We start from the raw sequence: 27,899 nt of genomic DNA on the forward strand, positions 1-27,899 counted from the left end.
CCCTCGTGACCCTACTGAGGATAAGTGGTCCGGATAATGGATGGATGGAAGATGGCTCAGGCAGAGCATGGATGGAATTCTCTTATCTGAAGTCTTCTCTCACAGCCACCCTAGCAAGTTCAACATCCATTAATGTCTTCTCTTCTCATTCTAAATGTCTACACAAGTTGAAACATAATCAAGTTATTCAATTAAAAACAGAACTTTTTTTTAGTACCGTTTCCATCGTAAATTATCAACCGACTCAAACATCCAATGATAATTTCCAAGCAATAACTATCATCATAGATCTTTATGACCTCGTGTTTACTTGGATCGGACCGATACCAAAATTCTCAGTATCGCCCGTAAAAACCCTTCTAAAAAAATCAATCAATCACAAGGTAAACTAGTATTAACCATAAGACTTTATTAGATGGATATAGTGCCTATGCAAAATGAAGAAAAAAAGCAAACACACTAAGAATGTATTCTCTTACTGCCGCGAGTGACAATTTTTCTCCAGGAGGGGGCGATCTACAAACAAAAAAAAAAAAAAAAAAGAAACGAGCGGGATATCTTTTGCAAATCGTCTGGCGCGCGACGCGCTTTCTGGGGGCCCTGAAGGCAACACGGGCGGGGTCACGTGACAGGAAGAGGCGGGACAAACCGACAGAGATGATGAAAATCGAGCGGGCTTCTCGGAATAAACCATCCTCGACGCGGAGGGAGGGGTGGGGGCTGCCCCCCCTCAGAGGACCAGGCCCTCGTAGACGGGCCCCTCGGACTCGGGGGCCTCCCTCTGGAGCCTCAGGTGCTCCAGCGTGTTGTGGAAGTGCTTGTTGATCTGCTCGCTCTCCTCGCTGGCCTCCAGGTTGGGGAGGTCCTCCCGGATCTTCTGGATCAGCTGGTTCAGGACCTGAACCGTCACCTGCCGGAAGAAGGAAACCATGGAATACCGTAAAAAACGCTGCTACTTACTTGCTGGAAAAAGGAAAAAAGAACTGCCGTTTGAAATATGCCCATTTGATGTTGCCAAAGCCAGACCTGACACACTCTCTATATCTCCGTCTTCTTTTTTTGCTCTTTCTCACTTTTTTGTCTCCCTTTTCGCTGCCTCTCATTTATGCATTTTCTCTACATTTTTTTCTCTATTTCTTAATTGTTCTCTCTATTCTTCCTCTCTTTTGCTCTTTGTTTTTTTTTTTCTCTCTGCTTCCCTTTCTCTTTGCTTCTTCTCTCCTTCTCTTCCTCTCTCCATGTTTCATCTTTCTCTCCTTGACTCTGTATTTCTCTTTTCAAGTCATCTCTTTTTTTACTCAACCTCTCCTTTCCCCTCTTTACCTCTTCCTTTCTTTCCTTTTCTTTCTATCTCTATTTCTCCTACTTTTTTTTCTCTCACACTTTCCATGTTTCATCTTTCACTCTTTATTGCTCTTGGAAAATTAAGTCATCTCGTTTTCTCTCAACCTTTCTTTTCCCTCTTCCTTTCTTTCCATCGCTTTATTTTTCTCTCCACTATTTCTTTCACTCTCTCTCCATTAACCCCTTGCTCCCTCTCCCTTTGCTTCTCTTCCCTTATTCTTTATCTCTCTCTTTCTATCCATGTGTCATATTTCTTACTTTAATTCTCTTGGAAAAATAAAGTTATCTCGTTTTTTTCTCAAGCTTTCTTATCCCTCTGTCTCTTTCTTTCTTGTCATCACTTTTTCTTTATGTCTCTCCATCTCTTTTACGCTCTCTCCATTTTTCTTTTTGTCTCCATACCTTGCTTTCTCTCCATCCCACTCTCTCTCTCTCTCCATCCTTCTCCTGTCAAATCAAGTAGTCATGTATTTTTTTCTAGCAGCCTCTTTTCCATCTGTTTCTTACTTTCTTTTCATCTCTTTTTTTCCACTCTTTCTCTCTCCATCTCCCTCTTTTTTGTTTTCTCTCCGCTTCCCTCTCCCTCCCCACCTCTTTGTCTATCGCTTTCTTCATTTCCCTCTCTCTCTCAATCTCTCTTTCCCTTTCACACTGTCTCCACTTCTCTCCATCTCTGTCTGCCACTATTTCTTTCACTTTCTCTCTACATCTCTCTCCCTTTATTTATCTCTCTCTCTCTCCATGTTTTATCTTTCTCTTTATATTTCTCTTGGCAAATCAAGTCACCTTGTTTTTTCTCAACCTGTCTTGTCCCTCTTTGTCTTTTCTTTTTTGTCTGTCTCTCCATCTCTTTTACTCTCTCTCCATTTTTCTTTTTGTCTACATACCTTTCTTTTCTCTCCATCTTTCTCTCTTTGACTCTTTCTCCTGTCAAGTAAAGTAGTCATGTATTATTTTCTCTCGGCCTCTTTTCCATCTCTTTCTTCCTTTCTTTTCATCTCTATTTTTTCATTCTTTCTCTTTTTTGTTTTCTCACTGCTTCCCTCTCCCTCCACACCTCTCTCTCTCTCCCTTTCTCACTCTCTCCACTTCCCTCCCCCTGGGCGTTCTCACCGCGTCGTTCTCCCTCTCGTAGAAGCAGACGTATCGGTTGAGGATCTCGATGAAGAGCTGCACCTGCAGCGAGGTGTCCATGCACTGGTTGGCGATCTTCAGCGCCTTCTTCAGACACTCCATCACGCGCTTGCCGTCGCGGATCTGCCGGAGGCACGGGTTAAAAATCCGGCAGGCCGGACGGCGACGTGCGCGACGGTACCCACCTCCTCCTGGTTCTGGTCGGTACTGCGCCCCGACCAGAAGAGGTGGGCGCAGATGCTGACGGCGCGGCACTGGTCGGGCTTCTTGAGCAGCTTGGAGGCGGCCAGGGCGCACTGCGTCCGGAGCGGCTCGTGGTTTTCCTCGCTGAAGCATTTGGTGCGCTCGAAGGTGCCGATGATCAGCGTGATGGCCGCCAGTTGCGCTTTCGAGTCGCTGATCTCGTCCTCGTACAGCGAGAAGGCCTGGGGGGACAGTTGTCCGTCACCTCAATCGCCTCTGTGTTAGGGCTGCGACCCGTAGACCGCCTGATCCGCGAAAAAACTGGCGTGGAAATAGTCTGTTTCGTATATATATATATATATATATATATACACACACTGGAGCCATATCCCCCTAGTGGGAGGTAGCTAGAGTCAAGAACTCATTCACATTTCTGACTCTTTCTGGGAGATTGATAGAGGAGGGGGTTCCCAGCCCCCTCAATCAACCCAACTGATGTGTTGAGAGTCATTGAGTGACCAAACCCCCCAATTCCAACCCCTAATGCTGAAGCAGGGAGGCAATGAGTACCGATGTTGTAAGTATGACTCGGCCGAGGCTCGAACCGGCAACCTCCCAGTCTCGGGGCAGGCGCACTACCCCCAAGGCCACCGAGCTGGTATAAACTCATGCAGCATACTATAACGTTTTAGCAAATGCTAATTGTCAAAATCTGTCCCCAGAAAAGGCATACATCAAATAGACAACACAGCACAATTGCAGAGTCTAAAGGTGGTCACAAATTTGACTCTTTAGTTTTTTGGGATTGTCGCCAGACACCTTTTTCTAACAGAGTGAGGCATTTCTACGTGAATAGATTATCTGCTGTAAAGTGGGCTTAAACGAGTTCCACAAAAAGTGTGCATCTCTAAACCAGATGGTATCACGTTTTTCTTTCAAATATTGGTACCGACCCTTTCTTTGTTCTGCTTAAATAAAAACAGTTTGGTGGGGGAGGGGCCCCCCAGAGTTAGGAGCGCGGCCAAGGAGACGGACGTGAGTAAGTTCCTCCTCCTCCTCTCCAACTAGCAGTTGTAAAAAAGTCAAAATGCCTGGATTATCTTTTAGCCATCAGTCAACTTTAAAAAAGCTCTCCCACAACATGCAAAAGAGGTAAACTTAGACCCCACATCTGCTTAATAGCACAAGGGCGTCTCCGTCTCCAAAATAATAGAAAGGTCGAGTCGCAATACGTGTAAAGTTGAAGAACATTTTAGCCTCGATACGGCAAAGCAGACCTCGCGCATCGTGGCAGTAGCTCGGCGATGCCGCAAGATTTGAATAGAAAGCACGTAAGACGGTTTAAGAGAATGGAGTCTGACTCGCCTCAGAAATGTCAAGTAATATTGATGTTCATATGGTTTTGATGACATGCATTGATTAGATGATGCGTATTTTGCTATAAAAAAAGAGCTTACGTGTTATGCCAGACTTGAAGTTGTCCTGAATTGTGAAGTACTTTTGGTGACAGACTTTGCAATTGACCATTGAACGTAGTTGACATAATGCACATCACGTTTGTTTTATTTCCTGTTCTACTGCTCCCCTTGAGCCTGTTCTTTGATTAGAGGAATACAAAAATTGGACTTGATTTATTTACAGTCCCTTAAAAAGGACAAAGGTTTATTCAGTATGTTCATTAAAAGATGTATTCTTCATTTGACCCATTTTGCTTGCGTTTATTATCATTAGCCACACAATTAAACCAATTTCATAATAAATTGAAGACAAAATGGTGGTCGGCAACTCGTGGAGTTTTAAAATAGCGGTTAGTTAAAGGCCTACCCTTTTCTCCTTTTATTCTATTGCTTTTTGTTTTTATTTATTTGAAATGTATTTCCTTTTACTTTATTCTTGTTTCCCCTTTTCAATTCCCCTTTTCTTACCTTTTATCCCCTTTTTTATCTTTTTCATTTTGCATGCAAAAGGCTGAGCAAAAAAAATGAAGAAATTGGTTGCGATTTGGTCATTTTGAATCTCCATAGTTTGTACTTTTTGGCACTCGTTTTCAGTTGGACAACAATACAGCGACATCTGGTGGTCAAGCACTACACACTGTCCCTTCTAAGTAAGTGTGGCCCATGCAAATTATGTATTCATTTATTAACTGTGTTGAGCACGTTACTTTAAAAAAAGTAATTAGTTCTAGTTACTCACTACTTCTTCCAATAAATAACTCATTTAGTCACTGAATTACTCTATAGTAAAAGTAACTGGTTACCTGGAAAAATTTCGGTTACTTTAAAAAGAAGTTTGTCAAATAATTTCAAATTTTCTGCGGAATTACTCGTGAGATGGGAATTTCGACTATTAATAAGGAACTTTATGGTCCTCATGTAGGTTTTAGATCAGGGGATGTAGTTTGCAATAATCTGTGGTCTGTGCAGCCCTTTGAGACTTTTTGTGATTAAGGGCCAAACAAATCAATATGACTTGACTTGGTTTTTGAGTTTTTCCTTGCCCTCATGTAGGTTTTAGCTCAGGGGATGGTGTCATAATAGTCTGTAGTTTGCAGTAGTCTGTGCAGCCCTTTGAGACTTTTTGTGAATAAGGGCCAAACAAATAAACATGGCTGATTTGACTTGAGGTTTTTTGAGTTTTTCCTTGCCCTCATGTAGGTTTTAGATCAGGGGATGGTGTCATAATAGTCTGTGGTTTGCAATAATCTGTGGTCTGTGCAGCCCTTTGAGACTTTTTGTGATTAAGGGCCAAACAAATCAATATGACTTGACTTGGTTTTTGAGTTTTTCCTTGCCCTCATGTAGGTTTTAGCTCAGGGGATGGTGTCATAATAGTCTGTAGTTTGCAGTAGTCTGTGCAGCCCTTTGAGACTTTTTGTGAATAAGGGCCAAACAAATAAACATGGCTGATTTGACTTGAGGTTTTTTGAGTTTTTCCTTGCCCTCATGTAGGTTTTAGATCAGGGGATGGTGTCATAATAGTCTGTGGTTTGCAATAATCTGTGGTCTGTGCAGCCCTTTGAGACTTTTTGTGATTAAGGGCCAAACAAATCAATATGACTTGACTTGGTTTTTGAGTTTTTCCTTGCCCTCATGTAGGTTTTAGCTCAGGGGATGGTGTCATAATAGTCTGTAGTTTGCAGTAGTCTGTGCAGCCCTTTGAGACTTTTTGTGAATAAGGGCCAAACAAATAAACATGGCTGATTTGACTTGAGGTTTTTTGAGTTTTTCCTTGCCCTCATGTAGGTTTTAGATCAGGGGATGGTGTCATAATAGTCTGTGGTTTGCAATAATCTGTGGTCTGTGCAGCCCTTTGAGACACCTTATGATTAAGGGCGTCACAAATAAACATGACATCACTTGACTTGACTTTCCTCATGTTGAGGTTTTTGAGTTTTTCCTTGCCCTCATGTAGGTTTTAGATTAGGGAATGGTGTCATAATACTCTGTGGTTCGCAATAGTCTGTGGTCTGTGCAGCCCTTTGAGACTGTCCCTTCTTAAGGTTTCTTCATTAACCCCATGTTGAGGTTTTTGAGTTTTTCCTTGCCCTCATGTAGGTTTTAGATCGGGGGACGGTGTGATAATAGTCCGTGCTTTGCAATAATCTTTGGTCTGTGAAGCCCTTTGAGACTCTTTGTGACTCTTTGTGATTGAGGGCCAAACAAATAAACAGGACTTGACTCGACTACCTGCGACATGAACTCGTAGGCGACGGTCTCGTGGTTCTCGAATCCGATCTCGCCGGCGGCCAGCGCCCCCTGCAGGAAGAGGCGGAGAGGCAGCTCGGCCAGCTCGGCCTTGATCAGGGCGCTGATGGTCTGGTGGGCGAAGGAGAAGATCTTCTGGCACTTCTTCTCCCATTTGTCGTCCTGAGGGAACAAAAGAAAATGGAAGACCCCCTAGGTTGGAATGTTTAGTATAGTGCATCGAAAAGGTGAAATTCGAGATACTTCGAAATAAATATTGCCCGACCTATCATTTTTTTTAAAGTTACCACTCGAGGAGCGATCGCCCCAGCCTCTGCCAGAAATTCAAAATGTCTTTCGAACAAAAATCGAACCCGACTTGCGAGAGAAAAATCGTAGTTATGAAAATTTTCAAACGCTACCACTAGGGGGCCGACTGAGTCATACCTTCCTCTGCATCAGGGGGTGTCAAACTCATTTTAATTCGGGGGCCACACGATAGAACAAACATTCTCTCGGGGGCCAGACTAGTAGATTAAAGAGAAAGAAAATTGAAAGAAATAAGAGAAAGAGAGGAGAGAAAGAGAGAAAAAGAGAGAAGGTGGGACTAAGAAAGAGAGAGGGAGAGAGCGTGAGAAACAAAAGATACAAAGTCGTGAGAAAGTGAGAGGAAGAAAGAAATCCAAAGAGAAATAGAAAAACAGAAGGAGAGAAAAGAGAAAAGACAGCGCAAAGGGTAGGAAGAGAGAAAGAGAAAAGAGAGAAAAGGAAAAAAGGAAGTTAGAGCAAAATAAGTTAAAAAGACACAGAGAGAAAGAGATAAAGAGCAACAAAGGAAGAGAAAAAGAGAGACACAGAGAGTGAAGGAGACAGAGTGGGAGAAAAGTTGTGGAAAAGAGGGAGAGAGAGAGAGAGAAATAATGAGGGAAGGGGAAAGAAACAGAGAGAAAGAAAGAAATCCAAAGAGAAATATAGAGAAAGGGCGATGGAGAGAAATGAGGGGAGAAAGAGAGAATGGGAGAAATAAAGAAGGGCAAAGCAAGAGAGAGAGAAAGAGAAGAGAGAAAGGGAAATAAGGAAGAGAGCAAAATAAGGTAAAAAGACACAGAGAAAGAGACAAAGATGAACAAAGAGAAAAAGAGACACAGAGAGAGTGAAAGGGAGAGAGAAAAAGGGAGGAAGAGAGAGTGTGAAAGAGAGAGAGAAATACAAGTGCAGCGTTTGTGAGAGGCACCTGGCTTTGGCAACATCAAGTGAACATATTTCAACCTGCAGCTCGTTTTTCTCTTGCACTTTCAGCGTTGTCTCGCAGGCCGGACTCAATCTCTTACCCGGCCTGATCCGGCCCGCGGGCCGCCTGTTTGACACCCTTGCTCTACATAAAAGCTCCTTAAGATTTGAGAAATTTGAGATACGAGTTGTCTTCTGAATAAAAATCTTGCCTGACTTACGAGAGAAAATCCAAGAACACCCGAGTAGCCAGCAGACTAGTTCTGAAAATATATAATGGGTCATTGGGGATTTCCTAGGAATTTTGAGTTCTAACATGCATGCCGGCCCCTAGCTCTCACCTTCCAAAAGGTTGCTGGTCCCAGCGCTAGCATGTAAAACTGCTCTGCTAGCTACTAATGCTAGCACGGGGGTCAGCAACAAGCGGCTCTATGGCGCTCACTAGTGGATCCCTGGCACTTTTTCAAAAATGTTTGATAGTGGAAAATGATATGGTTTCTGTAGGAAGACAAACATGACACTAACATCTTCAAAAGTTTTTCAATGAATACAGATATAGACGGGCAGCACGGCGGCGCAGTGGTTAGCGCGTGTGCGGCACAGTTCTAAGGTCTCGGGAACCTCCTGCGTGGGTTCAAATCCAGCTACTGGACTTACTGTGCGGAGTTTGTATGTTCTCCCGGTGCTTGCGTGGGTTTCCTCCGGGCACTCCGGTTTCCTCCCACATTCCACAGACATGCACTTCAGGTGGATTGTCCGGTCCAAATTGTCCCTAGGTGCGAATGAGCGAGTTGTCTGTCCCCGTGTGCCCTGCGATTGGCTGGCAACCAGTTCAGGGTGTCCCCTGCCGACTGCCCGATGTTTGCTGAGACTGGCTCCAGCACCCCCGCGACCCTACTGAGGATAAGCGGTGCAGCTAATGAGATGAGAGATGAGACAGATATAGACAGTATGTGCTGCCTTCCTTAAGAGGCTTATATAAAAGTTTCAAATTTTTTGTGGCTTCAAATTTTTTTTTGGGGGTGTGTCCGATATATTTCAACATTTTAGGTTACCAAGCTCTGTGCTAGCATAAGATTTATGACCCGATTTGAAAACATACAGGCAAAAAATGTTGATGTATGAATTTGGGCTGTGTATCGATTATGTTTTAGCGATTCCTTATCGATCCCTGCTTATCGATTCAATTCCTTATGGATTCTCACTAAAGAAAAATAAGTACTATGTGACTACAGATTGAAGGATTTTATATTTTAAACGATTAAATACAATTTACATTTATGGAGTGCAATGAAGATTTTCACTGAGTGGGCTTCAGCTTCACGAATGCAAATGTTTTGTTTAGTTCTGTTGATAACGGGACGCACAAGGACAGACATCCCGACTCTCTTTTGAGATGGTGGGGCCACGTAGGGGCTTTTCCTCGCCCGCCCATGGGAGGAGCCGGCACGCCAGCTTGGGAAAAAGGCACGGGTCGGGAGAACTTCAGAAGATCGAGGAAGAACGAGAGAGGAGGGGTCGACGAAGACTAATTCGTTGGAATTCACGTCGTTTATTATTTAAAAATTAAATCTGCCCCCATGTAGAAATGACGGTCTCTTGTCCGTCTTTTCACAAAAAGAAACGAGCATGTATTGTTAGGTGAATGAAGGTTATGTTTGGTTAATGGAGTCAGATAACTCATTCGAACACTTTGGTAAACGATACATTTTTAATATATTTATTTCCTAACAAGATAAAGTACACAAGTTTTTATTGATATAAGAATAATTGGACTGTTGGAGGAGGGGCCTCAAGTCAAACTTGAGATGAAATATGACAGAAGAGAATATGCTTACGTCGCGTCGCCGAGTTCCTCCTGAGCGCACATAAGAAGGGGGTGAGGTGGGAGGAGTTGAAGGAGGGGGGGCTGAGCGAAGCGGTAACTCACCATGACTAAGCATTGTGTCAGGGCCTCCCCCTCCCCTTCACAATAAGAGTGTCCACACCGTGTTCCTAGTTGACATGAGCTCGCGCTTGCTCAAGTCAATAAATGCTTTTATCGAGAAGGTAAAGTATATTTTTTAGACCGGCGAAGCTCTGAACCCGCAAAGGTGGAACCGCGAACTAGCGAGGTTCCACTGTATAGCATATTTGTGCATCATCTTTTGGAGTGAAATACAGCCACACCTTTGAACGATTACATCTATGCAGCTGATATTGTAGGCAAAAAACACTCGACGCCTACGATACGATTGGTCGAGCAGCGACAACAAATAGCACGTGGAACGACGTCACCTGACCCTGCATCGGGGTGCGTTCGTTTGCTACGTTAGCGCCGCAGCACGGGCGGGATCGATCACGGAACCCAAATTGAGTTTTACCACCGAGGAATCGATTAACCGCGGAACCGGTTCCAAATTAGAAACGAGTATCGATGCGCAGCCCGAATATGAATAGAACTAGACTCAAAACTACAAGCGTGAAGGGAACAGATGGAAAATGAGAGAAGAAGTACTCTGGCTCACCAGCGAAGAGTTCTCCTTGTATCTGAAGGCCAACTGGTAGGCGGCAAAAACCAGAGGGGGTAACGTGTATCGGATCCTCTGGTTGCCGCCTGCGCCAAAGTGTTTGCGGGCCGTGTTGAGGATCTGAGGGGCAAATCGGCGTCGTCAAAAGCTGAGAGAGAGAGAGAAAAGAGAGAGAGAAAAAGAGAAAAGGAGAGAGGGAGAGAAAAAGAGAAAGAGGGAGAAAGAGACAGAAAGAGAGAAAAGGAAAGAAAAAGAGAAAAAAAAAATAAAAAGAGAGAGAGAGAGAGAGAAAGAAAAAAGAAAAAGAGAGAGAAAGACAGACAGAAAGAGAGAAAGAGAGAGAGAGAAAGAAAAAGAAGAAAAGAGAGTAAGAGAAAGAGAGAGAGAGAAAGAAAGAAAGAAAAAAGAAAAAGAGAGAGAAAAAGATAAAAATAAAAAGGAGAAGAAGAAGAAGAGAGAGAAAGAGAGAGAGAGAGAGAAAGAGAGAACCTCCTCCGTCCCCCCTTACCAGGTACTGCTGGTCCGGGTCGTCCGAGTGCAGCAGGTGGATGAAGCGGCCCACCAGGCTCTGCTCCTCCGCAAAGTCCTCGGGGTCGGGCTCCTCGGCCGGCTGGTCGGGTTGGTCCTGGATCAGCGTGGACACCAGGTTCAAGATGGCGTCCACCTGCAAGATATAAAAGCGACTTACCTCCATCTCAGTTGCAAAACCATACAGAGACTGGCAGTGCTTTTTCACCCCCAAAAATCCATTCTCTTGTCTTTTTTAAAGGGACAGTGTGGATGAATTCACCACTACAGGTCGTCGTATCTGAAGCGTGACACACCACGGAAGCCCAAAGGAGACCAATTGGCAAAGTTCCCAAGCCTAATTCCAGATTTCTTGTCGATTTAAGTCAGTGACACACGAAAGCTGCTCTTAATCCCCTCCAGCGACCATAGAAGACAGAGGCAGCTGGTCAGAGCTAGTGGAAGTGGCCAACTTTAGCAGCCCCTGGGGGAATCTACTCAAAAGGGCTGTAAAAGATTGAATTTGTCAAGCCTAAATCATTGACCTCTGAGTCATAAATGGCTTGAGATGAAAACAGTCAAAAAAAAAAAGCGCCAGATGCCTAAATCGACAGGAATCTGCGGTGTTGGATTGCCCGAGCAGGCGTGAAAGGCATGCGACACGAGAGGAAGGAAGAACAGCCGACAATACCAATAGCTCTAGTGACGAGTCTTGACTTGCAAGTGGCGAGAAAAGGAAACATTGGAATAAAAAGCGCTACGTGCCTGAATCACAGAATTCAACATTGCCTTGCCAGAGCAGTTGTGGAAGCAGAGTGACACTGAGGGACAATGCAGAAGCAGCTAACAATAACAATAGAAGGTATTCGCGGGCCCTAACCCACAGTGACTAAAGAAGGAAACAGTGGGAAAAAAAGTTGAAGATGCCTGAATGACAGGACTTGGTTTCAGCTTCATATCTACGATGCGGCTAACATGCATTTTTTAAGGTCTGCTAGGAACATCCTAAAACAGGGGTGTCAAAGAGGCGGCCCGCGGGCCGGATTAGGCCCGCTAAGGGATTGAATCCGGCCTGCAGAGAAAAATGAGCTGCAGGTTGAAATATGTCCACTTGAGGTTGCCAAAGCCAGGTGCCTCTCGCAAACACTGTATTTAAATTTCTTTCTCTCTTCCTCCCTATCTTTCTCTTTCACTTGCTCTCTCTTTTTTTGTTCCTCTTTGTCTCTTTCTGTGTATTTTTACCTTCTTTTGCTCTCTCTCTTTTCTCTCCTTTTGTTTTCGCTTTCTTTATATTTCTCTTTGGATTTTGTTCGTTCTTTCTTTCCCCTCTCTAATTATTTCTCTTTTTACCTCTTGTTTCTCACGCTCTTTTTTTCCCCTCTTTTTTTGTCCTCTCTTCTTTTCCCTCCCTCTTTCTCTTACTTCTTTCTCTCTTTTTCTTTTTCTCAAATCTACTAGTCTGGCCCCCAGGAGAACGTTTGGCCCCCTGAGTTAAAATGAGTTGGCCACCCCTGTCCTAAAAAGACGGAAATAACTTTCAGAGTGAATAAAAGCAGGTGGCCCCAACTGGAAAACCTTCTTGAACACACAAGAGAGCAGATGGCCGAGGTGTTTCCATAAGACTGAAAGCAAAAACAAATCACCATCGAAAAGAAAATTCAAGATTAATAAGGGAAGAGCGTCGCGATGTCTGAGAACTAAGAAACAAAATGGTGGCTCCATCGGGACATATATATATATATACATATATATACATGCAGACTGCAGGCTTTTATACAGGTGCGGCCTATGCTTGTACAAAATAGTTTTTCCTTTAAAAATGTACTAGGTGAGGCTCATAATCATGTGTGCGCTATAGTCTGGAATTATATATATATTTGCAGACTTATATACAGGTGCGGCTTATGCACGTACAAAATAGTTTTTCCTTTAAAAATGTACTAGGTGAGGCTTATAGTCTGGAAATGATGTCCCTATATATGTGGTTTTGTCGAACCTGCTCCTGCGCCAAGATGGTGGTGTTGTAGTCGAGCGTGTTCCCGAGCACGTAGCAGCTCATGCTCTTGCGGGACTCGAAATCGAAGTATTCGAAGAGCGGCGGGAAGTGCTTGAGCTGCAGCACCGTCAAGACGTTGTTGTAGGTGTCCACCGGGATCTTCAGGAGACGCGTCAGCTCCTTGGACACGGCGCTGCTCGTGGCGATGCTGAGGGACAGAATTCAGGAAATTGGCTCGTCTCTCGCCGTTTCACGGCGCGTTGTATTTGCGCATTCTGATTGGCTAAACGAGGGGTAAGAAACCCAAAATGTTGAAAGAGCCATATTTCCCCCCCCCCCCAAAAAAAAGAACTAATTTTCCAGGAGCCGCAAAAGATTTAAAGTCTAATATAATCCTTAGAATGAACGTAAAAAAATGCATCTATATTAGCCTACTATCAAAATGACTATGTTAAATGCATTAGGAGCAATGTTCCCTCTAAGCTGCGTGTGCCCGAAGCTTTTCCGCGCACAAGAAAATCTTGCCAGTTCACAAAAATCAGGGCTCGAAATTGCTAATTGAGAAGCCGATTAAGTCAAAGACGCTGTGTTCGAAATGCGGTATTTTGAAGTCATTGTCGAAGTAGAACAAAGTTGAGTAAAGTCAGTAGAGGTTTTCGAGAACCGGCTTCTTCGGCTCGGCTCACTAAAAAAGGGACCGGCTCTTTTGGGTCCTAAACGGCTCTTCGGGTTGTTTCTGCTTCTTTCATCCCTACACGACCAAATATGATGTAAACTTATGCAGGAAGGGGGGAAATAGAGCAAACAAGAAAAAAATACCGAAATGAAAAAGTAGTGAAAAGCTGAGAAGAAACAATAGGAGAGAAAAAGAAAAAAGAGCAGGAAAAATTGAGAAAAAAGCCAGAAGACAAGAAAGAAGCAAATAAAGGGAAAAAAGGTAATAGAGAACAAAAAAGGAGGCTATTTGTTCTGCAAAAAGGAAGCTCTACTAAAGATTGATGGAATTTTTCTGTTGGGGTGCCAAAATGGATGCACCTGCCTCCTTTTGTTCAAGTAATTATTGCACACTTTCTGTAAATCCAATGAACTTCATTTCACTTCTGCTATATAATCTATTGAACTGAAATTGCTAATCCGAACAACCAATGATTTATAAAGGAAAATCTCGAAAATTATCAGGGGTGCCCAAACTTTGGGATACGACTGTATATCGGCAGGCCAAATTGAGATTTTGCCTGAATCAGGTTTCAATGGAAAGCTGCTTTATTTGCACGAGTGCCCATGTCCGTCAACCAATCATATTACGTACAACCGATAAATAGTGCAATATAGTAACACCTGTTATTTTGAAAATTCTAATTTGTCAGTACAGAGTTTGTTTGAAAAAAATGTTTATCCAGCACAGTCATTTTATTTGTCGTGTGGAATGTGCCTTCCATGCCACGTTTTTGTCGTCCACACGATGGCGACAAAATATCGTCTGAAGTAAATTCGATTGTTTCCTGAACCATGAAGGATTTTATACATTTCATAAAGGATGTTATAAAATTAACTACAACGTAAGTACATGTACTCAGTTTGATGCGGTAGAGAGATTCACATTCAATGTACCTTGTTTTTCTTCAAGGTACATTAGAAGGTTAGGCTGTCTGGAATGCATCAGACGTATTTTGAGAACAGAATTCCTGCGAGTGCTGACGGGAGAAGGCCAGACGCACAAGGACAAACATCGCGACGCCCTTCGGCGAGGAGGTGGTGAAGCTGGCACCTGGCGCGCCCATGGGAGGAGTCGGTATGCCCACGGGAGGAGCCGGCATGCCAGCTTGTGAATAGACGTGGGCAGAAGAACTTCGGAAGAAGATCGAGAGGGACGATCGAAAAAGGAGGCTCGACAAAGAGCGACACTAATTTGGCTAGTTCGATGGAGTTCACTTAGTTAAATTATCTAAGAAAATAAAACTAGCCCGTGTGGAAATGCCGGCCTCTTGTCCGTCTTTTCACAAAAAGAAACGAGCACGCATCGTTAGAACAGAATGTATGTTGTGTTTGGTTAATGGAGTCAGGTAACTCATTCGAACAATTTGGTAAACGATACATTTTAATAGTTTAATTCCTGACAATCAAGTCTGTGTTGCAATTTGGCAGCAACATTATCTTTAAAATTATAACGGTAGAGAAGTTATTTGAAAAAAAAAAAACTTGAACCTGTAAATTGGGTTCGTTCTTCGCTTTCAATGTATAATACAATATTCAATCAAAAAATATATATATATGGTTTCTACTTTGCGGCTTTGGACTCTCACGGGGCCTTTATGGAACGCAACCCCCAACCCAAAAAACGAGGAATGACTGTCACTCCAAATGGAACGTGGCCCCGGTTCTCACGTACTGTTCCAGGTTGAGCTTGTTGAAGATCTCCACGGTGCTCTCCAGGACTTTGTCCACGTAGTCCACGCGATCGGGGTAACACTTCATGGCCAGGTTGATGAGGGACACTTGCAGGGACACCACGTCCTCCGACGGCATGTCCTGACGCGACTGATGTCCGGACAAAACACGTGACGGAAACAAAACGGGATTTCAAAAATACGGATCATCAAATTATTCTAATAACACATTTAAAAATAAAAGCAATAATCGTCGATTTTTCTCTCTGTGACTCTTCCGCCCATCTCCCCGTTTAACCCTTTGCGCGTAACGTCACGTTGCATATGCGCTCCATAACGGACGGTAAAAGCACCCGAGTGGAAGGCAGTTGAATTGAAACAAATAATAATAAAAATAGTTTGTATGTTCTCCCCGTGCTTGCGTGAGTTTCCTCCGGGCACTCCGGTTTCCTCCCACATTCCAAAGACATGCATTTCAGGTGGATTGGCCGGTCCAAATTGTCCCTAGGTGTGACTGAGCGAGTGAGTTGTCTGTCCCTGTGTGCCCTGCGATTGGCTGGCAACCAGTTCAGGGTGTCCCCTGCCCACTGCCCGGAGATGGCTGGGATGGGCTCCAGCCCCCCCGCAACCCTAATGAGGATAAAAGCGGTACAGCTAATGAGAATAATAACCATGACAATATAAGCGCCACTTTTTACCATGGTGATATTTTGCTGTGCGGTGGGCTGTGTGAACCTGCGAGGTTCGAGACCCAGTTTGGCATTTTACCATCCCCCTTTTGACGAAGACGGCGATAGATATCGGCAATCAATTACTCCAGGAAAGTACTCCTGGATTTTTCTAACAAGGCGCATTTTATGCATTTCCGAGTCACGTCAAAAAAGCTCAATGTAGTTATTGATAAGCAGGGTTGGGTAGGGTTACTTTAACTGGATTACTCTCAATGACTTTTGGATTATTCCAATACCATTTCATTTCATTACCAAATATGCTAATAAAAGACAAAATCAACTAAATAGGAATAAAATGACTCCACTTTGTGCAGGCTCGGGGAGTAACGGAATACACGGAACGGCAAAAATAGTGTTTTTCAAGCTATTTGGATTGATTTTCATTTTGTTTCTGTCGCATTTGATGTTCGTTTTGCCGGAGATCAAAGAGATCAAAGCCACGAGAGAAAGCTTACCCCGTGTTGTGAGTCATCATTTTATTCATATTTAGTTTCTTTTGTCTTTTATCAGCATATTTGCTATTGGAGTAATCCAAAAGTCATTGAAAGTACCGTATTTTCCGCACTATAAGGCGCACCTAAAAGCCTTTATTTTTTTCAAAAGCTGACCATGCGCCTTATAATACAGTGCGCCTTATTTATGGAACAAAATTAATTCGCAAAGTCTTGCAACTAATGCAACCGCCGCCGACTCGATTTTCCCCCGAACGCCAAGTAGTCCGCGGTGTATGCTGGGATTTATTTACCGGCGTTTCATTGGCTAACCAATGTGTCAATCATCATTTGAATCGATCGCTATTGGCTAAAGTTATTTGGAGGTCAAGGGGAGGATCCTTTTTATCATTTACAGGCTGGCATAGGCTTAAACCGCAAAACAAAGCCTGCAATTGGCCGAAAAAGATGAATGCGTATAGCACGTGGCTGACGGCATACAGAAAGCATTTTTTTTACTATTTTGTATTTGTAAATATTTTATTCTCCTGGATTTACTACACTCACGGATATAAGAGGACCACGGCTGCACATTATTATGAACACAACGCCTTCGGTGAGCTACTCCGGCTATATATTATCCCTGTATCTTGTTTCAGACTGAACTCGATGTTTCTGTGATAAGCGGTGCAGATAACGGATGGAATGGAGTGTCTATTTTTAAATGCAACTCAATTCCAAGTGTTTATTGTCATATGCACAGTAAAGTTGCGAGCGAAAAAGAAAATAGATACTAAGGAATGGTTAGCATTTCTTGAATCCCAAGACTTTAACCTTCCGAATGATGGAACCATGCATTTGAGTGCCATCGTACGGACACCGCATGCGCACGTGTTCTCGACACGTATTTGCGTCTTTGCAAGCTTTGGGAATGTTAAGGGGGTAATCAGTTGGACTCAACTGTCTGTTTTGTCCACGTTCCCATTGTAGCGCCTTGTAATCTGGTGCGCCTTATGTATGGAAAATATAGGACCAAAAACGATTTTTTCGGGGTGCGCCCTATAACCCGGTGCGCCTTATAGTGCGGAAAATACAGTAACCCTACCCAACCCTGCCGATAAGTTAGCTCATGCTACGGTAGTGGAGTGTGTCCTGACATCTGCTATGGATTAAAGCTTTGTCCTATTCAAAATGACCATAAATTATACATATGAGGAGCTTTCAGTTATAGTCGATTTGAGAGTTGATGGCACCCTAGATCGGGGGTGTCAAACTCATTTAAGCTCGGGGGCCACATGGTAGGAAAAAAAACTCAGATGTGCCACTCTAGTAGATTCATGAGAAAAAGAGAGAGAGAGAAAGAGACAAGAGAGAGAGAGGGGGGGGCAAAAAAGGGAGTAAAAGAGACAGAAAAGACAGAAAGCGCAACAAGAAGAGAATTTAACAAGAGAAAAAAAGCGAGAAAGAGATAAAGAGAAATAGAGAAGGACAGCGAGAGGAAGATAAAGAGAACGGAATGAAAAAAGAGAGAAAAAGAGGGAAACAGTGTGAGAAAGAGTCAAAGAAATAAAGAGAGGGAGTTTGAGAAAGAAAGGTAGAAAAAGAGAGTTTGAGAAAGAGAAAGAAGCACAGAAAGGAAGAAGGAAAGAAATACATCTCTAGTAGCTTTGTGAGTGGCGCCTGGCTTTGGCGGGATCCAGTGGACATATTTCAAACTGCAAGTCATTTTTCTGCTGGATCCTCGCGGGCCGGGTTAAAACCCTTGGTGGGCCTGATCTGGCCCGCAGGCCGCAAGTTTGATACCTTAGATAAAACTTATTAGCATACACGGCTATTGTGAGTGTTTTACCCTTGCCATTATGGGGTACCTCCCCCTGTCAGCCCATCAACGAGTCCCGGTAACCCAACCAGCTACAAAGAACTGGTAAGTATCCAGAATTTATCTGTTCAGATCAGCACAGGTGTATGGGGGTACTCCATTTACAATATGGTGATACAAATTCTATGGACTCAAGTCAGGCAGACTGGACGATTTGGTTAGTTATGTGAAGAAGGTATAGGTCACAGGTGCCAAACAGGCGGCCCGCGGGCCAGATCAAGCCCGCTAAGGGATTGAATCCGGCCCGCGAGACAACACTCAAGAAGCGCAAGAGTAAAATGAGCTGCAGGTTGAAATATGTCCACTTAATGTTGCAAAAGCCAGGTGCCTCTCACAAAGATGCTGTACTTATATATTTCTTTTTCTCTTTCCTCCCTTTTTCTTTTTCTCTCACTGTCTCTTTTTCTCTTTCTTTGTTCCTTTGTCTCTTTCTGCGTCTTTTTACCTTATTTTGCTCTCTCTTCCTTTTTTCCTTTTCTCTTTCTCTTGCTTTCCATTTCGCTCTTTCTCCCCTTCTCTGTTATCTTCTTCTCTTTTCCCTCCTCTCTTTGGATTTCATTCTTCCTCTCCCTTTCTCTTCCCCCTCTCTCACGACTTTTTATCTTTTTTTTCTCACGCTCTCTCTCCCTCTCTTTTTCTTTCTTTGTTCCGCCCTCTCTCCTTTTCCCCTCCCTCTTTTTCTTATATCTTTATCTCTTTTTCCTTCTCTTTCATCTACTAGTCTGGCCCCCGACAGAATGTTTGTTCTATCGTGTGGCCCCCCGAGTTAAAATGAGTTTGACACTCCTGGTGTAGGTCGTTAGCTAGCCCTGCTATCCTCAGCTCCTCTATAAAGCGCCGTTTGTGCTTTCCGACAAGGTGAGCCGCTTCATCCGACAACACAGCGTACCGTTGGCTACCATTTACTGCCCTCCTGCATGCGCAAATGGTCAATAAAGTTATTTGAATTCAATGCATGTACTAGTTTATTTTAACAGTTGAGTGAATGCAGCTTCACTCCTGAACCAACTCCCCACGCCATACAAACTCAAGTGGGAGCGATAAAAAAAAATAATGTTTGCCTTAATTGGTATTGTGGTTTGAAATACATAAAACAAATGCGAAATACGTTTTAGCAGTACAAGAGCAATCAGATCAAACTACTAGGCAAGGGTTACCATATCCTTTACAGCCCTCTCGGGACCTAAATACTGACCAAAAACCTATCTTTTTATGCCTTATTTAATAGGTCCCGAAAGCTAGGGATGTCATTTCAACAAGTCATCATCGAAAGTAAAGTCAAAGTCCTACCTGAATAACGGTGGCCACTTGTTGCGAGAAGATGTCGAAAAGCTTGATTTCGGCCGGGATCCCGGGTCCGTCTTCTCGGTGGGCGAACAACGCCAGTCTGAAATCGAACCAGCGTGTCCGTCTCCATTTTTATCCCACACATTTTTTATGTTTTACTATGATACAAATTTGGCCCGCGAGACAACATTCAGAGAAGCACAAGAGAAAAACAAGCCGCAGGTTGAAATACGTCAACTTGATGTTGCCAAAGCCAGGTGTCTCTCACAAAGACACTGTACTTGTATTTTTTTCTCTCACTCTCACTCACTCACTCACTCACTCACCTCTCTGTCTCTTTCACTCTCTGCGTCTCTTTTTCTCTTTCTTTGTTGCTCTTGCTCTCTCTGTCTTTTTAACTTATTTTGCTCCAACTTCCTTTTTTCCTTTTCTCTCTTTCCTCTTTCTCTCTTCCTACCCTTCGCGCTCTTTTCTCTCCTTCTGTCTTTCTATTTGTCTTTGGATTTCTTTCTTCCTCTCCCTTTCTTTTTCCCCTCTCTCACGACTTTTTAACCTCTTGTTTTTCACGCTCTCTCCCTCTCTCTCTTTCTTTGTCCCGCCCTCTCTCTTCTTTACCCTCCCTCTTTCTCTTATTTCTTTATCTCTCTTTTTCTTTCTCTTTACTAGTTGGGCCCGGACAGAATGTTTGTTCTATCGTGTCTACCCCGAGTTAAAATGAGTTTGACAACCCTGCCATAGAGGAAGATGGATCTCATTTAATGACTCAAGAACATAAGTGAGTGTTGTCAGATCCTAGAAGACCACCGAAGACAGTTTCCAAACGATCCATTTTTGTTTTGATGGGCAAATGTCTAAACCCCCCCCCCCCCCCCCCCACCCCGTACCTGTCAATGAGGGCGATGATGATGTTTTTGACGTTGACGTGCTGATGAAGCTCGGCGCAGGAGCGCAGGAAAGGGTTGAGGGTCTGCAGGTGGAACTCATCCGGGAACACCTGAAATCACAGGAGAAGCGGCGTGTGAAAGGCAGGAGCGTCGGAAGCAATATTCCCCGTCATTTTCGTTACGGGTCTGAGCGTTCACACAAAGTCGGTGAGCGACGCTTGAAACGACAGTGAGCAACGGCAATCCCAAGTGTGGCAACTAATCCATTATCAAACATGTCCAAAACTTAACATCACGTTACATTTTGCCGAGTTTCCGGCAATGGAAAGTTATTTTTCATTTTTGAATGAATTGACTCGTGTAGTATTGCAAAGGTTGTACGGCCTACAAACGTCATTTCTTTCACAAGATATCTTTTTTTTTTCCCTGATATATTTTGTCGCATAATACTAACATTTTTGAGGGCTTATTCAGTCTGTTGCAAGATAATCACATTTTTTAGAGGAAGTACAATGTTGGCAACAAGATTCACTAGATATAATTGGAAATTATTTGAATGCAACACAAACTTTTTCTTCTTTTTCCGTGTTTTTTTCTCCTTTTTTTGAAATTCCTTTAAAAAAAAAAATCTCATTGTGTTTATTTTTTCCTTGCTGTTTTTCTAAATTTCCTTTTTTTCTTCCTTATGTTTCTTTTTTTCATTTTGGTATTTTTTTTCTTTTTTGTTCTATTCCCCCCCCTCCTTTAAGTCATTTTGTGCACAATTTTAAATAACATTTGGTCGAGTAGGGATTAAAGAAGCAAAAACAACCCGAAGAGCCATTTAGGACCCGAAAGAGCCGGTTCCTTTTAGTGAGCCGAGCCGAAGAAGCCGGTTCTCGAAAACCTCTACTGACTTGACTCAACTTGGTTCTACTTCGACAATGACTTCAAAATACCGCATTTAGAACACAGCGTGAGGGGAACCCGTGTATTTTGACCTTCATGCACTGTAAACTTTGACTTAATTGGCTTCTTAATGAGCAATTTTGTGAGCTGCTAGATTTCCTTGTGTGCTGAGAATGTGCGGGCAGTGCGCGATTGCGTACGTGCGCAGCTTAGAGGGAACATTGGTTGGAAGGTCACCTGGGCCTCACCTGGATGATGCACTCCATCAAATACTCTTGGGCGAGTGAATCTCGGCAGTTCACCACCTGCTCCAGCACGCCGGAGAGGACCACCTGCGAATGGGGGGTTGGAGGCAGACCTTAAACACGAGACGGTTCTAGGTGACCCCGTGGTGGAGATGTCCCGTTACCTGCTTGTACTTGTCGACGTTGACGCCCTCTAACTGGCTGAGGCGCACCAGGTTGGTGCCCACCAAGATCCTCAGCTCTTGGCGCTCCTTCTCGCGCTTCTCGCGGTCGCGGCTGTGGCCCTGGTGCTGCATGCGCACCCACAGCTTGTTCATCTCGGCAAAGTTGAGCAGAACAAAGTCGATGGAGTCGTTGATTTCGCCCGTCATTTCTTCCGTCCCCCTGTCGGAGGGCAAAAAACACCTTGGAGACGACGGCAGCCATGTTTTAGATCAGGGGTCAGCAACCTCTTCGGTGCGGAGTGCCACTTTCAAATGTCCTTGTAAATCAGTGTGCCACACCTACATTAATGACTCGCATAAGAATTTTTTTATATCCAAGAGCTGTCATTTTACACCAGTCCGAATATACAACATGGATAGACATTTGAATCTCGGTGTTTTTCAAGCCTTTTTGAACCAAGGTACACTTTTATTTACCGTCCGTCGAAAATGTTTGAAAATGAAAGTATGTCAAATATTTCACTGTACTCCCTCATACGCAGATACTTAGTACATGAATAAGAAAATAATACTTCAAATAAAAAAAGAATGATGTGCTTTATTTATGTTTTTTTAAAGTGCAATCTTAAGACGCTTTGCTAAACAAATTAAGTTATTAAATGTATTGTGCTACCTCGAGCAAATAATTAGTACATAAAAAGTAAATAAAAATCTACTGCCACCTACAGATATGGATGACTATTACAGATCCTCGTCTGAAGAGAGCAAAAATACTGAATAATGGCCTGACTTTTTGGCAAGATAAAATTGGGCAAATTCCACACTAGACAAGGTCTCACAGCACTAGTGTGCCCCGGCACACTGGTTGAAGAACACTGGGATAACTGACCAATTTATCATCCACTATTCTTGTTCATCAATTAACTAAAAATTGAATGTGAATAACAAGTGGAAAGGCCTGTCGCCATCCATGACTTCAACTTTTGGCCACAAGAATTAACCAGAATCAACCATTCTTTATTAAAAATGAACTACAATAAAAAAAACAAGTAATATGGACAGCTACCATACTATTCATCAATGATATCTTGTTGCAGAAAATATCAAAACTTGAAATAACAGCAGCAAAGCGCGCATACACGCACACACTCACTTCTATAACATATTCGACATGAGTAAATGGTTTTCTGTGCTTTGCTATGCAGTGAGCAATGTGATAGCTTGCTCCAGTGGTGGCGTTTTTAGCTATGACAAATGTTTTCAGGGTCTGTTTGTTTGCTGTGCCTGGACACAGCGCCTTTTAATGTCTCCGCCTTTCCAGACTCATCCTTGAATGCATGTTCATGTTTCATCTCATAATGACGCTTAACACTTGACGTGGGAGGTACAATGCACTCGAGGCATAAGGCACAAAACAGCACTGCCATTTTTGGCACAAAGCCTCATTCGTCTTTCCACGCTGGCTGGAAAGAACGAAATGTTTTCGCTCGAGGAGCCGTCATGATTTGTTCATTTCTCGCGCGCGTGTGTTTTGTTGGCTGGGTTAAAACACGGATCTCTCTTTTGCGAGCCGCCGCGCAAACACACACTGACACACGAAGCAGAGGAGGAGCTAACGTAAAGCCTCTAAATAACACGGCTCACTACTGAAAATGTCTACATTTCAGGTAAAAATGCGCATTTTTTATAGCATAATCATTAGCATTTTGCTGTGCGCTCGCGTGCCACTGTAACCCCTGCCCGCAGTGGCACGCGTGTCATGGGTTGCCGACCCCTGTTTTAGATGTTTCGGAGACGCTTACTCGGCCTGCTCGCCGTCGTCGGGCAGGATGTTGCGGGTGCACTGGAGCAGGTAGTTCCTGAGGAAAAGGCCTCGGAGCGGGTGCTGTACGCCGCGACACATCTCCACCAGGTCCTTCAGGATGTCCTTGCGGGACTGCGGGAAGGAGCGCACGTAGACCACGCCCACCGTGATCAGCAGGTAGCTACACGCACAAATTTAACAGAATGAAATATTAGCACACGGCGAAACTAAGCATTTTTTTCCCCAACATTTTGTATCAAATTAGGACAGGGGTCAGGAACCCAAATCAATGTAAATATGCCATTTACAATGTGTCTTCCACCTTCAGTTAAGAGTGTTGAGGTCATTTTTTTCCATGAAATGTGTCCTTAATAGCAGCACGGCAGGGCAGTGGTTAGCGCGTGTGCGGCACAGTTCTAAAGTCTTGGGAACCTCCTGTGTGAGTTCAAATCCAGCTACCGGACTTCCTGTGCGGAGTTTGTATGTTCTCCCTGTGCTTGCGTGGGTTTCCTCCGGGCACTCCGGTTTCCTCCCACATTCCAAAGACATGCATTTCAGGTGGATTGGCCGGTCCAAATTGTCCCTAGGTGTGAATGAGCGAGCGAGGTGTCTGTCCCCGTGTGCCCTGCGATTGGCTGGCAACCAGTTCGGGGTGTCCCCTGCCCACTGCCCGATGATTGCTGGGATGGGCTCCAGCACCCTCGCGACCCTACTGAGGATAAGCAGTGCAGCTGATGAGATGAGATGGTGTCCTTAATAACGGTTTCAAAACAATGTGCATGCAAAGTTCTTTTGTAAAAATGTCACAAATGACTGCAAACGATAAGCATATGGTTATATTCACTTTGGGTGTAGACTGCACTGAGCGAGAGGAGAGAGAGAGAGTGAGAGAGAAGGAAGTACCTTGCGCTGTGTGCAGGGATCCGCCCACCTGTACTGCTCACCCAATCAAAGTCCTTTGCCAGCGTTTTTATTGATCAGTTGCAATGGTTTCTTATCAAACTTCTGCGTTAAGTCGCTTCGGCTTTATATGGATCAAAATCGTGATGAAATCACATGACTTTGGAACGCCACTGAGAGATATGCAATAGTTACATTTGATTTCGGAGCCATACGTACTCATGAAGAGCCATAGGTTCCCTACCCCTGGGTTACATGATCTGAAAATGAGTCGAAGCAGAACTGAAAACCGCGTTAGGCAACCGGCTTAAAATCCAGTGCAGCTTGTACAAAGATGAAATTGAGTTACATTCTGAAATTTGTGCATGTGGCGTTTCATCGGGTCCTGTGGAATTTACGGTATTCTCATCACTTCCTTCATCAAAATATATATATATATATATATATATATATATATATATATATATTCTTAATTATTACTGATTGAAGGCAATTCAGGTGAAACTCACAGCCTGGGAATGATGTTGCCGGCGTACTGGACCAGCTCGTAGAGGTCGGCCACCTTGCGTCCTTTGGAGAACTCGTCGGTGAGGTAGACCTCCAAGTAATGGAGCTCGTCAGAGATGGCCATGTCTACAACGAGGACGGTTAAAGAACCACAACATACGAGCACTATCATTTTGCCGTTGTCTGGAAACAAGCCACGTTCGAGGATACAGAGCTCGTAGTAGCTTTTAGGCGAAAGCATGGAGGTCCTCAGTTCTCCAAGCATGTTGGAGGCGTGTTTTAGGGCGTCCATCAGCTTGTTCTTGTCCTGTGCAAGTACAAATCAGGGAAGCAAATTTTAAAAATTACAAGAAAAATAAAACAAGCTCCGCCATAAGCAGAGGGTTCCTACCAGGCATCGTTTCATCTGGAAAGATTGGACCTTGACCGCCTGCACAGCTTCGTCCAGAAGCTTCTCCTGCTCATCTTGAGGAGACTGCGTGGTCGGCTGGAGGAACAGAACCCAATATCCTTTATTGTCCGTGATAACGACAGAGCGAACGTTGTTTGCAACGAAATTAGCCGTGACACCTGAAGGATTTTTTATTTTATTTATTTGACTATAAGCGATTTAATATAATACAAATTACATTTGATGCAGTAGAGAGATTCACTGACTGTTTTTCTTCAAGGTACATTAGAAGGTTAGGCTGTCTGGAATGCGTCCGACGTCTTTGGATAACAGAGTTCCTGTGATGCTATAGTATACATGTTACACCGATCCCTCTCTCACCTGGATAGGGCTAAGGGGGCTGTGAGGATTACATTTTTGGACTTCTCCAGTGCCTTCAATAGCATACAGCCTATGCTACAGAGTAGGAAACTGAGAAATTGTGAATTACTGGAGCGAAGACATCAACGCACACACAGCGATCTGATTTCCCCCTATGTCCCGGCCCGAAGCCTTCGTTCTGAGAGCGCCGGTCTCCTGGTGATCCCAAGAGCCAAGAAGTGTTCCGCTGGTTCGAGAGCGTTCTCCATCCGGGCACCGGTGTTGTGGAATGCTCTTCCCCCTGAGATCCGATCTGCTGCCTCAGTGGACATGTTTAAGTCCAAGCTTAAAACTCACTTCTACTCTATAGCATATTAATAACCTAAAATTCTTGTATGTAATAACTTGTGAAGCCCTTTGAGACTATTTGTGATTAAGGGCTATACAAATAAAAATGACTTGACTTGACAGAGATGGGAGTTAGCTCACACCTTGTAGAATGGATTACGGACTACCCGACAGGCAGACCCCAGTATGTGAAACAGGGGGGCTGTACATCGGACACTGTGGTTAGCAGCACGGGATCTCCGCAGGGGACCGTGCTCTCTCCGTTCCTATTCACTCTGTATACATTGGACTTTAAGTACAACTAAGTTGTAACAAGAGTGCAGTGAAAAGTAGTGCAATAATATTTTGCAGGAAACCTATTTTTAATAAAACGAACAGGATGTATATTCTTTACAGCGGTGTGTGCGTGTTTAGGGTAGTGAAGGCCCTGGGGGGGATAAATGTTGTTCAACTTTTCAATTATTTTTCAAGTTGTGATATTCCTGTCGCTTATAGAAAAGAAGATATGAGAAGCTAATTTTCACTAAATGTCCCCATATATTTATCTTCTCCTTTCATCGAGAATCAATTATTTACCGGCATCTACTGAGGAGGCAGCTTTCAGCCGCTCTGCCCCTCCAGCTCTGAAACTCATTTCCGCCTGACCTTTCTGAATACCGCCACCCTGTCCACCTTCAATTCCGGACTCCGAACCCACCTCTTCAGACTTGCCTTATCATGATCATTTGCCTCACGTACCGTCCCCTTTTATTTTAAAAAATATGTTTTACTTGCTTGTTTTATTCGTACTTTATTGTTGTTCTTTGATACTCTGTGTACAGCGACCTTGGGTTTCCTAAAAGGCGCATTGAAGTAGAAGGTTTTATTAATATTTATTTTGAATATCTTCGCTACTCTGACCACACTGCTTCGTTACGGCGATACTTGCTATACGGTGCCAGCTACACACTTCAATCACTGGATACAGGAAGCAAGACTAGGAAGTGGGGGCTTCCTCGATGTTTGGAAAAAGATCTGATCGAAGCCACTCCAACCATCGAATGGTGATTTATCATACTGAATCATTCCCAGAGGCTTGATACTTACTGATAAGCTAAGTCAAACCCTTTAGAATAGTGTCCTTGGGCAAGACACTGAATCCCTAATGCCCCCCAAAAGCAGGTCGGTGCATTGCATGGCTGACTCCCTATTGGTGTGTGAATGTGTGTGTGAATGGGTAAGTGTGAAGCACATTGTGAAGCGCTTTGGAACCATTCAAATAATATTTGTCGTAACTTATTTTAGTTAACATCCCCTTTAATGAAATAAACGCAACAGGAGCGAACCAGAATAATAATAAAAAATCGAAGCAGGTTAAATTTGAGATGCAGGAAAAAAAATATTTCGTCTTGACTTTTGACAGCAGCAAATGATGCTAAGCTAAACTATGCTAACAACATCAATAAAGCGTCGAAGGCGTTCTTGAAAAATGACTTAAATCACTCACTCGAGCTATGAATTCCCATTGAAACAACACGAAACGCGCATTTATATTTATATTTCGTAACTTAAATGGTGGAAGATTTAGGAAAAGTCACTATTCGTTTAGCCTGGCATCAATTAGCCTAGCATAGCCTAGCTTCTATTTTGACCAGGCGTCAGCGCTTAGCCCACGGCACTGCAAAAATTTGAAATGACTTCATATAAAAAACGTGAATAAAGCGGTTCCGTCCGTTAAAATGAGGAGAAAAGTCCAAAAGGAGACTTTACCATGGTTCCGAATTCGGCGTCAGAGCAGTCCAACGGCGTTGCCTGCCTGTCATGTGACTGCCGTGATGCCTTCACGTACCTCCTGCCGCAGCGCCCACTGACGTCACAGGAAGGGCGGGGTCATCTGGAACCACAATTCCCAATTTGCACTGCTTATCCTCAGCAGGGTCACGGGGGCGCTGGAGCCCATCCCAGTTATCTTCGAGTTGTGTGCAGGGGACACCCTCAACGGCTTGCCAGCCAGTCGCAGGGCACATATAATATATGACTGTGCTAATTACATACATTTATTTTGTAGTACTTTTGTAGTACTTTTGTAGTATTTGTGTATGAGAACTTCTGTATTGTAGTGTT

General features: G+C 43.7%; 1 protein-coding gene across 1 annotated transcript; it reads right to left on the minus strand.

The window, feature by feature from the left end:
• Positions 1 to 580: 580 nt before the first annotated feature.
• Positions 581 to 27,656, minus strand: vps35 (VPS35 retromer complex component). Its single transcript, XM_088333405.1, has 17 exons — positions 27,546 to 27,656; positions 25,089 to 25,184; positions 24,908 to 25,004; positions 24,700 to 24,823; positions 23,289 to 23,471; positions 21,487 to 21,706; positions 21,326 to 21,409; positions 20,190 to 20,299; positions 19,309 to 19,405; positions 14,980 to 15,128; positions 12,591 to 12,798; positions 10,596 to 10,751; positions 10,085 to 10,207; positions 6,351 to 6,530; positions 2,664 to 2,903; positions 2,458 to 2,601; positions 581 to 910 (listed from the first exon to the last, which is right to left on the minus strand). The coding sequence occupies exons 1-17, from the start codon at positions 27,546 to 27,548 to the stop codon at positions 731 to 733; spliced, it is 2,394 nt and encodes a 797-aa protein (XP_088189531.1). The 5' UTR covers positions 27,549 to 27,656; the 3' UTR covers positions 581 to 730.
• Positions 27,657 to 27,899: the final 243 nt, after the last annotated feature.

This window comes from Urocampus carinirostris, chromosome 4, assembly GCF_059441175.1.
Source record: "Urocampus carinirostris isolate Australia breed hairy pipefish chromosome 4, RoL_Ucar_1.0, whole genome shotgun sequence".
NCBI classification, from domain to species: Eukaryota; Metazoa; Chordata; class Actinopteri; order Syngnathiformes; family Syngnathidae; genus Urocampus; species Urocampus carinirostris.